Source organism: Maylandia zebra, linkage group LG13 (assembly GCF_041146795.1).
Source record: "Maylandia zebra isolate NMK-2024a linkage group LG13, Mzebra_GT3a, whole genome shotgun sequence".
In the NCBI taxonomy this organism is placed as follows: Eukaryota; Metazoa; Chordata; class Actinopteri; order Cichliformes; family Cichlidae; genus Maylandia; species Maylandia zebra.
In genome coordinates, this window is record NC_135179.1 from 8795939 (window position 1) to 8811585 (window position 15647).

The window sequence follows — 15647 nt, forward strand, 5'->3', positions numbered from 1 at the left end:
TTACATGTGTTAGCACATGCTGCACCCAACAATGGGAGGCAGAGGCAAGTTAAATAAACAAGAGCTAAGCCTTTAATGCAAAAGCCTTTAATCCAAAAAGAACTAATGTTACACTAAGTCCAGTAGGCAAAACAAATAGAAACTCCCACTCAAAAACAAGCGAGAAGGAACTCAGGGAAGAAGAGGTGGGGAAACAGATGAGCTTACTTGGGGAGAAGCAAGACACTTCCACACATGACAGATTGAAGAGAGTTGGAATCAAATAGAGGTAATACTCACGATGGCAGACTAACTGCAAAGAGGAAAAGAAATACTGAAACATGAAGGCAAAGGGAGGGGGAAATGGAGAAACGAGATAAACAGGAAGGCACAACAAAACAAACAGGAAGAAAAGACCGTAACAACATCCAACTAAAAATCTCAAACCAATCACTTAAAGAAAATCCTGAAACTATGTGGCCTGTAAAGCCTGACACTTTCTTTTATTCTGCCATACAAACAGCTATGCTGAAGCAGAAAAGGTCAGCCCAGTCTTCACATAGTTCGACCCAGTTTTATTTTTTATTTTCTGATATTTTATGTGTTTGCTTTGAATGTTTGCACAGTAAAAAAGAATAATTATAGACAGTGATAAAGCACACATTTCCATAAATGATCTAAGCCTTTGTACTGTAGGATATGAGATAAGGGCAACTCCTATGGACAGATAACCTGATACAGGTGAAAAAACATGATAAACACCAGGAAGAATATATTTCCCACAGTTGCAAACCTGAGGATGCTAACTTAGATCCATGAAACATAGTTTGTTCATTCGTTTGTTTACAGTGACAGTAACAAAGTGGAGGTTAAAAAAAGGCAATTTAGGAATAAATTTCCTCCAGTAGGAGGCGATATTCTTCAACGAAGATCGTCTATTTGAAGAGGCATCCCTTTCCCCATCTGTGACGCTGACCTTGAGTTACTCCCTTCACTGTGGATGGAGTAGAGTGTGACATCTTAGTACTTTTAGCATCCCAGGTGACGCCTACGGAGACCGCGAGAGGATGGAGAAGGGCTGCACCGTTGACAGACAGGCGAAGTGAACGAGAGGTGATAAATAAAGAGCTGGGATTGCTCGTTAAACGGCCTGTCACTGTCTGGCTGATTCTGACGGACAGCTAGCATCAGACAGCGGCTACATGAGCTAGCCGCTGGCCATGTCAGCTAATCAGCTTCTGTGTCGGTAACAGGACAGCGGAATGCCGTTTGGGAACTACCTTATTTTAACCCCATTATTTATTGGTGAGTAAGCTCTCTTTGCATCAGTGCTACCTAATTAGCGAGTTTCGTGAACAGTTTGCGTTTACATGACTCTACATTCAGCTGTTCACGTCATGCCACGATGACACCTGTCTGTCTGTCCAGGATGAAGAGGCTGGAGAAAATGGCAGGACGGCGGTGCTTGTTTTCGCCCACAAAAGGCGTGCGTTAACTTGTTCAATACAGAAACACGCACAGAGTTCACATGATCACATTTGTTAAATAGAATGAACCAGAATAGACTCCAGTTCATTTGTTTTTTGCGTTAAGAGCTTATCTGTGACCCCGTAGGGCTAAGACTTCGGGTTTGTGCTGTTCATCTAAGTAGCACAAAGCTGCGGATATTGTTTCCCGTATCGGCTTACTGTCCGGGGCAGCGCTGGCCTCTCTTGCGTCTTAGGATCAGAACCAGGTGGAGAGTCATGCAGGTGGTTTTATAGATCAAATGAAAGAAGGTGATATTTGAAATGAGGAAATCAGATTGCTCATTGTGTACATTATGTGCAAGTTCCTCATTATTTAACTCTGCAGAATGCCAGCAGTCCCATGTACACAAGTGTGGAAATCAACGATCACAGGGCTGTGCCAAATTTATTTCAGTTGGTCTTTTGTTCCACCTGCCTGCTATTTTGATCTCAGGTGAGCCAGGCTAATAAAATAAAAATAAAACTTTTTTTTAAAAGGTAAAAAAAATATTCATATTTAAAGGGGACGTGGCCTGCTTATTTCCAGCACATTTTTATTATTGGAATATTTAATCGGTGAGAGACACTACAGTATTACAAAGAAAAGCCCAACAATCGGAAAACCCCCTATGAGCAAGTACTTGGTGACTGTGGGAATGAAAAAGTCCCTCTTAACAGGAAAAAACCTCTGGTAGAAAAAGGCACAGGGAGGAAGAGCGATCTGCCGTGACCAGCAAAGGAAGAGAGCAGAGATGGGAGAAAAGAGAGTACGGTAGAAGGAGCCAGAGTTTAATAACTACTAGTGATTGAATGCAGTAAAGAGTGAAAAGAAATGATTAAGGAAGAAATGCTCAGTGCATCATGGAAAGGCCCCCCCCCCCCCCCCCCCCCCCCCCCCCCCCCCCAACAAGGGTTCAGGGTCATTTGATCCAGACGAAAATATAAGCTTTATCCAAAAATAACCTTTAAGTATAAATTATTAAGCAAATAACTTTAACACTGAAATTATTCCCAGAAGCTGTTGTTTTTTTTTTTTTATCCTTCTTTTCTGATTGTGTGCACTTTCTTCTACCAGGTGCATGAGTCCTTTGGGTCCTGCAAGGAGAACCCATGGAACCCAACATCATACCCTTGCACTCCTCTTCCTTGCCTCTGATGGATGATGATGGTGATGGGGAGGTGGCATCAGAGGAGGATGAGTTTAAGGACTTTTCTGTCGGGATGTCCTGCTCCTCTCTTAATTTTGCTGATGCAACTGAGTCACCTTCTAGTTTCAGACCTCCTTCTCCAACCTCAGAACCAGCCACCCATCAACCCAGTTGCAGCTCTAATTGCGCAGGTGAACAATCCCAGCCTACATCCGAAGTGAAGCTGGAGTCTGGTAAGGCTCAGATGGATGTAGGACAGGAGGATTATAATGCTGAACCTTCTTTGCACCTCACAAATGGATTTGCTGAAAGTGAACATAACTCTGGGGCCCATACTTCTTCTGTAGGTGGTCGGTCTCCTGTGGAGGAAACGGGGTTTGCTGATTTCACTGTGTTTACAAAGCAGACGGGACACCCCTGGTGTTGTGGCTTCTCTCCACTGGCTAACACAGAGCAGGAGGATGCGAGAGTAAAAGGGACAAACAGCACCTTTAGTGAACAAATACATGAATCAGGAGAGGATTTTATTATGGAATCTGAGCCCAGATATCACTGTGCACACAAAGAAAAACAAAACATCTGCACTGAGATCAGGGAGAAAAGAGATGCAGCACTTGTGCAACCATCTCAGGTCCATCATCAGCCTCAGGAAGCTACAGGAAATTGGAGTTTTCCTTCTGAAGAGGAGGAGCTAGATAAGCCTTGGGATAGTCAGAGGGAAAGGAGGAATAGCTTTAATTCTCTTCAAACCTCTGAGGTACAGGACGATGGAGATGCAGAAGAAATCTTTCAAACATGTAGTATGCATGAGCCTATGTCAGAGGACTTGGCATCCTTCAGTGATGATTTGTCATTTGAGGTTGCTTCTGCAGATTTGGAACCAAATGTTTCATCCCTTGCTTCTCAAGATGATCAAACTGATTGGGACCAGTTTGATGAAGATGAAGACCTGGGAAACTGCAGACATTCTGACTCTTTTGGAAACAGTAATGTGACAAACCTCAACCAGACTGAGTCAGACAGGGACATTCATCACTACGAATATCCGACTCAGGAAAATTCTGCTACCTCCAAACAGTCACAATCTGGAACAAATTTGCAAGACAGATTTGCTGACTTTACTGACAGCAGTTTTGAGCATCACAGACCTCAAGAAGATCTTCAAACAGCTGATGCAGGGGTGCAGATTCTGGGAAATCTCCCACCGAGTGACAGCTTTGCAGATTTCTGCTCGGCGCCCACGCAGGAGGATGAAGAGGGGTCGTGGGCGGAATTCAATGACCAGAGTGCAGAGGATGGAAGAAGTTGGAGACAGTTCAGAGCACCAGTCAGCAGCCTGCAGACTGATGTAGACGATGAGGAAAAGAATAAGCAGGACAGAGTGGAAGGAACAAGAAGAAACAGCTCTCAGGTAGAAGTTAATTTTATTTAAAAACCTAAACTTCTGCTTACATTATCGGTTGTCTGTTTTTATTATTAAATGTTACCAATTTTTAAAAAGAATTTAAGCTATTTAAAGGCATATTAATGTTTTAAAAAGATAAATAGATATTTCTGAAATTCTAGTTTAAAAATGAACCATCTTATATTCCTATCTGACCAGGATTCACTGCCCTGTCGTGTCCAGGAAATCCTTCAAGCCAGTTTCCCAAAGGTAGTGGTTCCAGCTGTGGAAGATGAGAAGGAGCTGGTTGGCCTCAGTGCTTTGCTTCAAGCTGAGCATCTCTCTGAGAGTGGGGAGGAGGTACCAGTCCCCAGCAGTGCTCAGCGGTGAGGAGAAACTCCTGAATTATGGCTTAACCAATCTGGAAAGCCATCAGCTAGTCTGTCAACTTCCCCTCAGGCTTAGGATTGGTTAATTTTCTGTGATTTCTTGGGGTTTTTTTTATGTGCACATAAACCACTACATTGGACACTGATGTGTCACTCCATACCCTGCCACCCACTCCAAAGGTGATGTTTGTGGACATGTCAAAAACTATTTGAAAAATAGTTTAAAAATAAAGTTCAAAAATCTTTTTTGCCTAAAGATGAATAAAAATATTTAAGAAAAAAATCCTGATTGAGGTTGTCATAATTCATGCATGAATGGGTTAATAGAAATCTGGTCTGAAGATGTACCCTATACGATTAGTTTGCACTAATCACATTAGTGCATAAATTTTTCAATTTGTAGTGGTATCTTTAACATTTTAGAATTTCATTCCTTGATATAGCAGATAAAGTAATAACTTCTCAAAATCTTAGCTGCTTTTAAATTTTCTTCTGACCTTCCAGGATTCAGCAGGAGATATTGAGGCCACATCAGGATGTCCACAATGCAGTTGGGCTCCAGTTTCAATGGGGGGGCTCCCATACTAACAGGACTCTGCTCAGTTGTCTTGGCGTGGACACAAGAAACGTTGTGAGTTAGGCATCAGTAGCATTTTCCATTACATGGCTTAAACTGCTGCTAAAATGGACCAAAAATTCTCTTGGTATCTTCCAATGCTATAGTGTTCCTAACACTTGCTCATTCCCAATTCCAAGGTGTTCACTGGGAGGAATAAGCAGTCTGTGACTGTGCCTGCTTTTGCATCCAGTCTGGTGAGTCTTGCTGCAGTAAATGTGAATAAACTTCACTGGTGTGTGTGGTAGGAGATCAGACAAACTGTGTCTTGTCTGATTGTCTGTGAATTGAGGACAGATTCAGTAGTACTAAAGCATACTGGGCTTTGTCGCTTCCCTGTGGGACCGGTTGCTCTTTATGTATCTTTATTCAGTGTTTCCCAGCTGGAATATCAGTTTCTGTCACTTTCAGGGAATGCTTGAGCCAACCAAAGATGCCGTGCCAGCTGCCTGCTCTTCAGGAAGCACAGCTGTTACAGCACAAGCACCTCCAGGGCCCCGGGATATACCGGGCCCCTCAACACATTCAGCGCAGGTAAACTTGTCTGTTTGATTTGACTCATTAAACAAAATCACAAAGCATTACACTTGAATGGAATAACTTAAAATGCCACTAAAGAAGGTCAATTTTGTGTCGTGGCAGGAGGAGCTCCCTTCCAGCCAGCTGGACTGGAGCGGTCGTGGCCTTAGCAGCTCTCAGGACGGTACGTCCCCTCACCGAGCCCCACATTTCTGGGGTCGGAAGTAGACTACCAGTCATGGCTTCTATTATCAAACCAAACCTTTTGTTAAGATTTAACTCTGGGCTTCTCACTATCTTCACAGCATGTGCTTTTTCTCTTTGAATTTACTGTGTTTCCCCTTAAGGCACTTTGCAGTAATACGGGATCACAACATGTCATCAAAATATAATATTTTCCTTTAATAATAATTTCCTCTCAAGAATAACAATCATCCAGTATTTTGAAATCATGACCAAAAACAGGGGAAACACTGTGCTGATCTCCCTTTTTGCTCTTTTTCTTCACCTGTTGTATTTACCTGTTGTCCTGTTGAGGAAAAAAATGATCTCAGTCTAATTTATTTATGGAAAATTTCTAATGAACTCACACCTGATGTGTAAGAAGCCTATTGAAGACATGATGTGCATACTAACCTGTTTCATTTCTGTTTTGTGGTTTACTCACTGAGCATGAAAATAACGTGCACTCTGAATAATCAACAGATTTGTTCTTCTAAAGGATCTTTTTTTTTTTTTTTTTTTTTTGGTCTCTTTTAATTTTTGGCTATTGTGGGGGTCAAACTCCCAGGTCCTTAGTACTAATATCGTCAACCTGTTGCCAGAATTACTGTAAGTCAGCCATTAGACATTTCTAGTAAAGACAAATTAAAAAAGAATAATCTATACCAGTATACTTATTTATTTATTTTTTTGCTCAGGAATGTTTTATCAAGTCAATGAGAATCATAACTTATTGTACTGTTCAGTTTTATGTTTTTGCAGTTTTCAAATGAACGTTTGTATTCATCCTAAATTCCAAAAATCGTGAGTTATAAATTAAAAATTATTAAATATTCTCTTTGATCAAAAAGTATGATTTAAAAAAAAAAAAAAGGTTCCAAGAGTCCACAGAAAAACGCAAATTAGATTAAAATATGGCCAATCTCCCCTTCAGTGTAATCTCCCTGTGCACATCTGGATCACTTCAAGCATGACTGCCTAATTTCATAATGAACATCAAACTTTTTGAAAGCAAAGATTAAGGAGATGATCTTGAAGGGGACTTCAGCCAAGTATTGCTGGGGTGCAGTTTTTTGGGTTTTTTTGTTGTTGTATTTTTTTGTTTGTTTGTTTGTTTGTTTTTAGTTCTTTGTTTTTTGTTAATTTGAATTTGTCAATTGAATTGCAGAACTTTTTGATGAGACCACAAACAAAAAAACAAAAGGGCAGGTAGGAAAATCCCATCTGGTTCTTTCATAACTTAATGCGACATGGATTCAAACCAACACACTAAAAAAGATATAGCTCTGTCATTGCTGTAAAACAGCAGTATACACAAACTTTGCCACGCAAATCATTTTGCTGCTGCAAATGTTTAAGAGGGTAAAGGTAAAATAAAGTGTGCTAAATAATTCTAACAAAGAGTTTGTTTTCCATGTATGACATGCAGCGTGGCTGAAAGCATAGCTTACTAACCTAAAAATGTGAATTGTGACTACTAACTAAAATATAAAATCCATTTCTAATTTGTAGCATGAAACATAGCATCTTTTTTGATGGTGTTTATTGATATATACATGTATATAACTAAGGATGGCACTGAGCAGCTACTACATCCATTTCCTGGACTTGAGCAGTAATGTTCTTGCTCAAATCTGGATGATTTCAGTCTGCAGGTCCTCAGGCAACTGTACGAAAAGAGATTTTACGTCTCCCGATCATCTGAGTTCAGTTTTGTTTGTTTTCATTTATTTGTAATTTTTTATTTTATTTTATTTTTAGATCGGCAACACATAGAAGACTAAACATAGGGCAGAACAAAGATTAAAGTTGTAATAATGAAGCTTGCACAGCAGAGGGCAGTGTGCAGGGTGTAAGTGGTGCTGAGTGCAGAAAGAAAGTCAAAACACATTACTAGTTTGCAAGAACAAATCTATTAATACAAGAAGATGCAGGATGCAATCTTATTATTGTACATCATTTTATGTAACTGTGTGTCGTCTGTTCTGTAATTTATTATTTATTTATTTCTGTTAGATATGAAGCCAATTTTGGGATAAATTTAATTTGTGGGATTACTGTCCTAATAGAAAGCAGGCTTTCATAATTAAAATTGCAAAGGAGGAGTCACAGTTAAAGCTTGCAGGTGTGATTTTTATGTCGTCAGTTAATACTTAATTCTTTGTTTTTCTTTTAGTTTTTTTGCACTTGATTCTAGATCTGATCGTTCTGTGTGGCAGTGTTTGATTCCAATTTGCTTTATTTTGAGAAAACGGGTTTTGAGTGCTTTTCAGTGTTTCATTATCAATCAAACATGTTTCTGCACTATTCCTGTAAACACACACTTTTTTTTTTCTTTTTTTTTTTTTTTTAAATAATGAGTTGTGCCTTTTGCTAAGCATTTTCTAATGAGTGCTTTTTTTTTTCTCCCAAATAGTGAAATAATGTTTGGACCTACAGTGACAAAAAACTTTTTTTCCTCTTAATTTATTCAGATTTACTGCTCAAATTGAGAATTAATGCACTGCTATCAGAGTAGAGGGAAATAGTTGTAAATACTGAAATAAATCGGTTGATCCTTTCTGCTTGGTTTGTCTTCTCTTCTCTTCATGTTTTCACTCTTTTATCACTTTGTGATAAAACCACTCTTCTCAGTGGTTGACTAGAGTTACATTACTCAAAGCTTAACCATTTGCATGGCTTTTCTATTTATTTATTGATTTTTTTTTTTTTTTTTTTTTTTTTTTTTTGCAAGACAAATGTAAAAGTCCAAAAAGCAGAGACTTTTTTTAACCTCCATCCAATTTACATTTTGTCATTTTTGTGTTCCAAACTGTCAGATAGTCAAACAAGATTTTACATAAAAACATTCAGTTAGCACTAAATGATTGTGTTGAGCCTTTTGAGGAATGATTCTGTAATTCTGTAATGTGATTCAGAGACGCGATTACTTTATAAGTAATAAGAAATCGTGTCTGAATTTAATAGCCAATTGTGCCACCTTTAGAACACGTACAACCAAATGCTTTGTGCTTTGGTGCAGCCACATTTAGGGGGCTGGTTTTGAGGCCTAATGGTTCTTTTCAGATCTTCCCACCGCATCTCAGTGGGGTTCAAGTCCAACCTCAAACTAGCTCACACTAAAATGGAATTTTATTCAATTCATGAGCCATTTAGAAGTGAACTTCTTGGAAGTGTTTTGTTTACTGTTATGTTTAGATCATTGTCTCACCAGGGTTGCCCTTGCACTCGAAACTGAGTTCTGGGATTTTTGGCAAGAGCCCCCAGACATGCTAGCGTAATCATCGATCTGGTTTCAAGCCCAGATAAATGGGAGGGGTGCGTTAGGAGAATCCAAGCTCTTACACCCCGGCCTAGGCAACCGGGGTGCAACGTAGAAAAACAGAAATAAGGAAAATAAAACCACGAAGGCTCTCCACCAAAATCCCAAAACGAAAATATCCCATAACGAAAGCATTGACAAACCCATTCACAACTATTTATAACAAACTATTTATTTACAACACGGGGGGGGGGAGATCGCGACCATGACATCCTGAAACACAAGGCTTAAATACATAGAAGGAGCAATCAGGGAATGGACCACAGGAGGGAAACACAGCTGGGGCAAATTAGACCTGACGAGACAAGGAAAAGTAAACTGAACACACTAAGATAACACAGACTTTCAAAGTAAAACAGGAAATACATGACAGTCACGCAAAAAACAAAACACTGACAACACCGAAACGTAACAAAGCAGATCCACCTGTTGTGGTGACCCTTCAGGAGCAGCCGCAACTACTTTTTGCTCTACAAGATTTTTGGTCAATATCAAGTTTCTCTCTGCCAACTGGCACCAACAGCATTCACAACACTAACACTTCCACGCTTGACTCTTTGTAAAGCATCCAATTTGTTGAATTCTGAGTCTGGTTTATACCAGGTGTGACACTTTTTCTCTTACAAAAAGTTCATCCTAATCATTCTTTAAAACATTGACCCAAAATGTCTGAGTCCAGTAGAGTATGTCTTAGCAGAGTCTGTATAAGCCTTAGTTTTCTTCAAAAGATGCTATAACGTCTACACTCTTCCATGGGTCTCATTTTTGCCCACTGTGCACAGTTTCTTACATCTTTCTCTTTAGATGTGTTTCTGCTGACTTCTATTTTTTTTTTTTTTTATGACTTCCCGGATGAGCCGTCCTGGAAAGTCTTTATTTATTGATAATGTGTCGTTGTGGATCTGGAGGCCATGTGTCTGCAAGGGTTTACATGAACTGGCCTCAAAAATAGCTTTGTAACCCATCCCAGACTGATGTATTTATCACTTTCTTCTTAAGTTCTTCAGAATTTCTTTGGATTTAGGATTATTGTGTTGCTGAAAGGTCATTTAACTGACTCTGCGCTTCTGAAAATCTCTAAGTTATTTTTAGTTAGGACTGGTAGTAATCAGGTGTGGTTGTCTAGTCAGACTGTGTGTGTGTGTGTGTTTGTGTGTGTTTACACAAGGTTAGTTGGTATTAATTGACCTTTAAGACTACTTCAGTTGCACACAAAAATGGAAAAAAATCAGAACTTGGGGTCATTTTTTAACTACAAATGACAAGGTTTTATTTCATGACCTTATAAGGACAAATCCACCAGAGTCTTCAGGAGGAGGCAATCCTCATCAATTAGTACAAAAGACTACTAATTTGATTCGATTATTCTATTTCATCTTTAAGCTAGAACCTTTTAGCATTACCATTCACTAGTATTACACACAATAATCACATATAAAACTTAAAAGGGAAACGGACTAAAATAAACCCAACTTTAGCGGTGTGTTTCTGCTGACCTCTACTGTTTAACCTTCTTCATTGCAGTGAAGTGGCAGCCTCCTGGTTGTGACTGGTTTTGTCAGTACAGTTTTACTTTAACATTAACAGGCATTACAAATGACAACATGACTGAACAATAATGCCTCAATTTGAGTCTAAAGTCAAATTTTCACTGCTGGTTATATTTATTCTTCATCTGGTAATATGGCTCTAACATATAACTTAGTGTGCCCAAAAAAACCTCTGCTCTTTATTTACACAAAAAATATCATGGACACATTAAGTATAAAGTATAAAGTTAGAGGATTTCTTGTGGCACATGATTTGATGTGACTTATGGTAACTAAGCCCTTGTTACATTCCTGTTGTGACAAGTCACAGTATGTCTTCTGTGAAAAAGGTTTCACTACAGTACACAACACCACTGGGTGTTCTCAGTGAAACACACTTAAAGACTTCCACCACAGCAGGCTCCAAAACACTGATTTAAACTTAAACTAACATACCAATATACATATACTTGCCTTCCAAGTGTACACTCCAAGTCATGGAGAGTACATGTAGATAACTTCTAACAAGCAAAACTGCTGACACCACATGCCATTGAGGTTCTTTTATTTACCTTAATGATTGTACCCATTTCCTTTGACTGTCCTGATAAAAAGACAAAGCTTCAGACCTCTTCTTCTTTCTCCCTTATGCTAGCACAGACTGTTCTGCTCTCAGTCTGGATTACTTTGGTCCTGAGGATGAGAGCAGGTCCAGCAGTAGCACCCAAAGCCAGAGTCCCCCTCCAGGTAAATAACTACACCTTTCAATTGTGATACTTAGAGCAATACAGAAATGAGCCTAGATCAGGGGTGGACAAATACTTTTCTCAAGAGGCCACATTAGAAACTGGGACTGTTGTGGAAGGCCAGACCATTAAGCTGAACTCAATTCTGCTCAATATTAATCTTATGTATTTAATTCAATGTTATTTATATAATGCCAAATCACAACAACAGTCTTCTCAATGTTATAAGGTAAAGATCCTACAATAATACAGAGAAACCCCAACAATTAGACACCCTATCAGCAAGCACTTTACTGACAGTGGGAAGGAAAAACTTAATTTTAACAGGAAGAAACCTTCAGCAGAACCAGACACAAAGAGGGGCAGCCATCTGCCACGACTGGTTGGGAGTGGGCTCATCTCTTTATAAGCTTTTTAATGCATCCACCCACAACAATCCCAATTTCATTTGGGAACTTGGGAAAATTATTTGCCCACCCCTGCCTTCAATGCTGCTTGTGGTGTATGTCTTGTTATAACGAAACACTTTTGTGTAAAGGAATTGATCCAGAGCTGTATGAGTTGACCATCAGCAAGCTGGAAATCAACACTAACAGCAGCCACCTAGAGGACACTTTGAATCGCCTGATGTCCTCCGCAGAGAAGACGAGCATTTCAGTGAGGTCAGTGAATCTGATATATGATCTGTTTTTTGTTTTAAATTGAAATAATTCAAAGCCAGTTTAACTGTTACTGTTTGGTTGCGTGTGCTCTCTGACAGAAAATTCCTGCCGAGTGAAGAGCTGAGTGAAGAGGCTTCCAGGGTGATCGCTGTGCTTCCTAACTTGTCTTTCATGCAGGCCAAGGTCCTCATGTTCCCAAGCGTGCTCCTACCCAAAGCATGCACTTCTCCAAAATGACAACACATTATTTATATTTACAACAAACTGGATTGTGAAAATTTGAGATATTTTTGTTAAACACACACAGATAGAAGAGTTCAGAACATTTGATAACACAACTGATCATTTTAAACACATTGTGATATGGTTGCTTGTGTGCAGAGTTCTCTTTCCACTGTTTATTCCAGCTGTCTGCAAAACTCTTTTATACACTGCAAGTGAAACACTTCAGTGCATAAAAGAGGACAAAGGACATACCTGTGCATCCTCGATTGTAGCTTCTTGTAGCAAGACCTGCAGATGCATTTTAGGAACTGAGACAGGAGGAAGAACAGGGGACATGAGAAGGCATAAATTAGAGAAATGAGAAAACCCTTTAATCTTTCACTTGGCCTTGGCCTGCTTTCCCATGTATGTAGCTGATTCAACACGGGCTGTTTGAAGAGGTATAGAATAGGTATACTACTACATGTGAGGTCACATGAAATCATAGAGACTTATTGGGAAACGAGAGGTTGATTTTCCTGCTTTAGTAAAAATACTCCACCTGCTGGCTATCCTCTGCTTTTAGGGTGAAAGTTGTGAGTAAAAAAATATCCTCACATATGAGGATATTCAAATTTCAAAGCATACTAAACTGCAAACTGCAAACTGCACTGCGGAAGATCAGCAGCAACAGTACAGTGTGTGAAAGTATTATTCTCCTCAATGTGCAGTGTTGTGATTTAGTTTGGTTTAACGTCCCTTTTACCCAGATTTATTTAGTCTGTTACAGGAAACATGTCAGTCGAAATGGATATTTTTATATGTATGTTGTTATTTTTACCTAAAAACGACTCACGGTTATTTTAATGTAAGGCTATAACAGACAAATCATATAAAAGACAGAAAGAATGTGATTATGTAATGTGGCCTTTTTAAAGAAATATACATTTCAAACAATTTTTTTGTTTCTTTAATTTCAGCTTTAGCAAGGTCACTTTTGTTTTCACTTTTTCATTTTTCTTCCTCTATTACAAAGTTTTGCTTCATGCCAGTTACAGTATTCTGTTATGTCTGTTTTAGTATTAGGATGCCATACATGTGTTTCCATATTCAAGTCACGAAAGTATTTGAGATTTCTTTGATGATAATATTTTTTTTCCTGTTTCCTGCTCCTGGCTGATTTTTTGTTTTTATGTTTTATGATGTCCACAAACTAATAGGCTACATGTTCCTGACTATTTTAGAAAATATTTAGCATTATTGTTGTTCATTTGTTTGTTTCCAGTGATTTTATGTTACTGAGGTGCTTTGGAGTATAAAAACATTGTCCTGAAATACTGCCGTGACAAGCTTGTTGTCCACTTGCGCACATTCCTGTGAAACAAACAGCTGCTTCCTATAGTCATTTTACAATAAAACGAAGGGTTTATGTACAGTCATGACAGTCAAAGTAAGAACACCTTCTTTGAATCTGAAATGGGCCTGCCTGATCTCACAAGCAGCCTTCTGTCAAACAGGAAGTCACTAATCCCAGTGTAGGTGGGAGCAGGTGCATTCAGCCTGGAGAGACGTAGAGCTGGGATGATGGTGTTGAAAGCATAACTTTAGTGCAAGGGATCCAGGAGGGGGTCAATGATGGGTTTGAAATGTGACAACACAACATCCTCAAACATTTTCATTACTAATGAGGTCAAAGCAACAGGACTGTAGTCATCAAGGCGAATTTTAATTGTTTTTGGGAAACAGAAAAATGGTGGAGGCCTTAAAGCAGGCTGGCACATTTCTCCAGCGAGGTATTGAAGATATCAGCTGAAGTACTCAGTACTTCGGAAGTCTGCACAAGCTGTTTTGCAAAGGTTCTGTCTAATGAAGAGTCTATTTACATCTCTTTCAGAAGCAGTTTATGAAAAATTAAGTACACCCCATAAATTAATAGTTTATGGAGCCTCCTTTAGCAACAACAACTTAAAGTAATCGTTTTCTGTATGACTTGTCTCTTGCAGAGGAATTTTACCCTACTCTCTGTTACAGTGTTGCTTCAGCCCATTGAGGTTCAGGTTATATTAAGGTCCTGTCCTGTTGTATGAACCAGTTTTGACCAAGCTTTATCTATGAGACAGATGGCCTTACATTTGATTCTTGAATAATTTGGTATGCAGAGGAGTTCATGGTCGAGTCAGTAACCGCAAGAAGCCCAGGGCCCGTGGCTGCAAAGCAAATCCAAATCTTAACACCTACACACACTGCACATTGTAATATGTGTCATTTAGCAAAATGTGTCATATCTGTCATTTAGTTGATTGTCAGAGGTTTAATTTTCCTAATTTTGAGGCCTGCTAAGGATCAGATTATTTTTATTATGTCCTGATTTGTAAAACCTGTGAATTGAAAGATGGTGTACTTTCTTTTTGCCATGATTATAATGTGAAAAGAGGGATTGTAAGTGTTATCAGAAACTAATCAAATAAGCTAAAAGGAATTTGTTCTCTCCTTTTTCCTATACTAAATAAAAATATGTCTGGAAGCGTGGGAGGGTAATTCTAAATTAATACATTTGTATACGATACATGGATTGTGTGCAGCCATTTATAAATATAGTTGTGGTCAGAAGTGGAACGCTCATCATGGGCCTGAATTTCTTAGTAATTTTGAACTGTTCATTTCCCAGGATGGAACGATTGTACAGCATACATCTTTCTTTGTTCAAAAAACACTAATCTGAATTTATTTTGGATTTTCTCTAATCCACACAAGATCACAAGTGCACATGCAGGCTCAAATATATATATACACTCAAATATTTTAAAAGTTAAGGTTCTGCAGTTTCATTTCATTACTAACTTCGCATTGGTGATTATGATTGACTATAACTGTAGTTTGTCTTTGGCAGCATAAAAAGAATTTGTTTGACAGCACTCACTGGCCAACACTCAGAACAATGAGAAATTCCAAGGAACTGGAAACTGCTGGAAGACCAGTGTCAGAAACTGAGCTACTTGGTCACAATAACAGAGGGTATGTGTGGAGGGGCAAAGATGATGCTTTCAAATCTAAGAACACTGTACCAGCTCTTAAGCATGGTGATGCTAGCATCATTCTCTGGTGCTATTTTGCTGTCAGTAATTGTGGTACATTGCAGAAAGTGGATGGAATAATAAAGGAGTAGGACCACCTCCACATTCTTGCAAAGATAGTAGTAGTTAGACAGAAGCTAGATAGTTAAAGCCAGAACACAGCTGGGTACTCCAGGTTAGGTTCATGACAATGACCTAAAACACACATCAAAACTGGACCGAATAAATAACTGCATCTAATTATTGTTTTTTTTTTAAAGTCATTAAAGAAGTATGCTATGCAGTACGTAAACTTCTAACCACAACTTCATGCGTGCACAATATGTAGATGGTTTGTGACACAGT

The 15647-nt window shown here is 38.9% G+C and overlaps 1 protein-coding gene across 5 annotated transcripts; it reads left to right on the forward strand.

Annotated features, from left to right (window-relative positions):
• The first annotated feature begins 964 nt into the window (after positions 1 to 964).
• Positions 965 to 15617, forward strand: aftphb (aftiphilin b). Of its 5 annotated transcripts, none has more exons than XM_004553456.5 (11): positions 965 to 1284; positions 1408 to 1465; positions 2563 to 4046; positions 4239 to 4405; positions 4913 to 5039; positions 5165 to 5221; positions 5436 to 5558; positions 5667 to 5727; positions 11277 to 11363; positions 11901 to 12024; positions 12123 to 15617. In XM_004553456.5, the coding sequence occupies exons 3-11, from the start codon at positions 2598 to 2600 to the stop codon at positions 12259 to 12261; spliced, it is 2334 nt and encodes a 777-aa protein (XP_004553513.2). In that variant the 5' UTR covers positions 965 to 1284; positions 1408 to 1465; positions 2563 to 2597; the 3' UTR covers positions 12262 to 15617. The 5 variants fall into 5 exon arrangements, with proteins under 5 accessions (XP_004553513.2, XP_004553515.2, XP_004553512.2 ...); XM_004553458.4 differs by lacking the exon at positions 1408 to 1465 and having other exon boundaries at positions 2563 to 2868; positions 2983 to 4046; XM_004553455.4 differs by lacking the exon at positions 1408 to 1465.
• Positions 15618 to 15647: the final 30 nt, after the last annotated feature.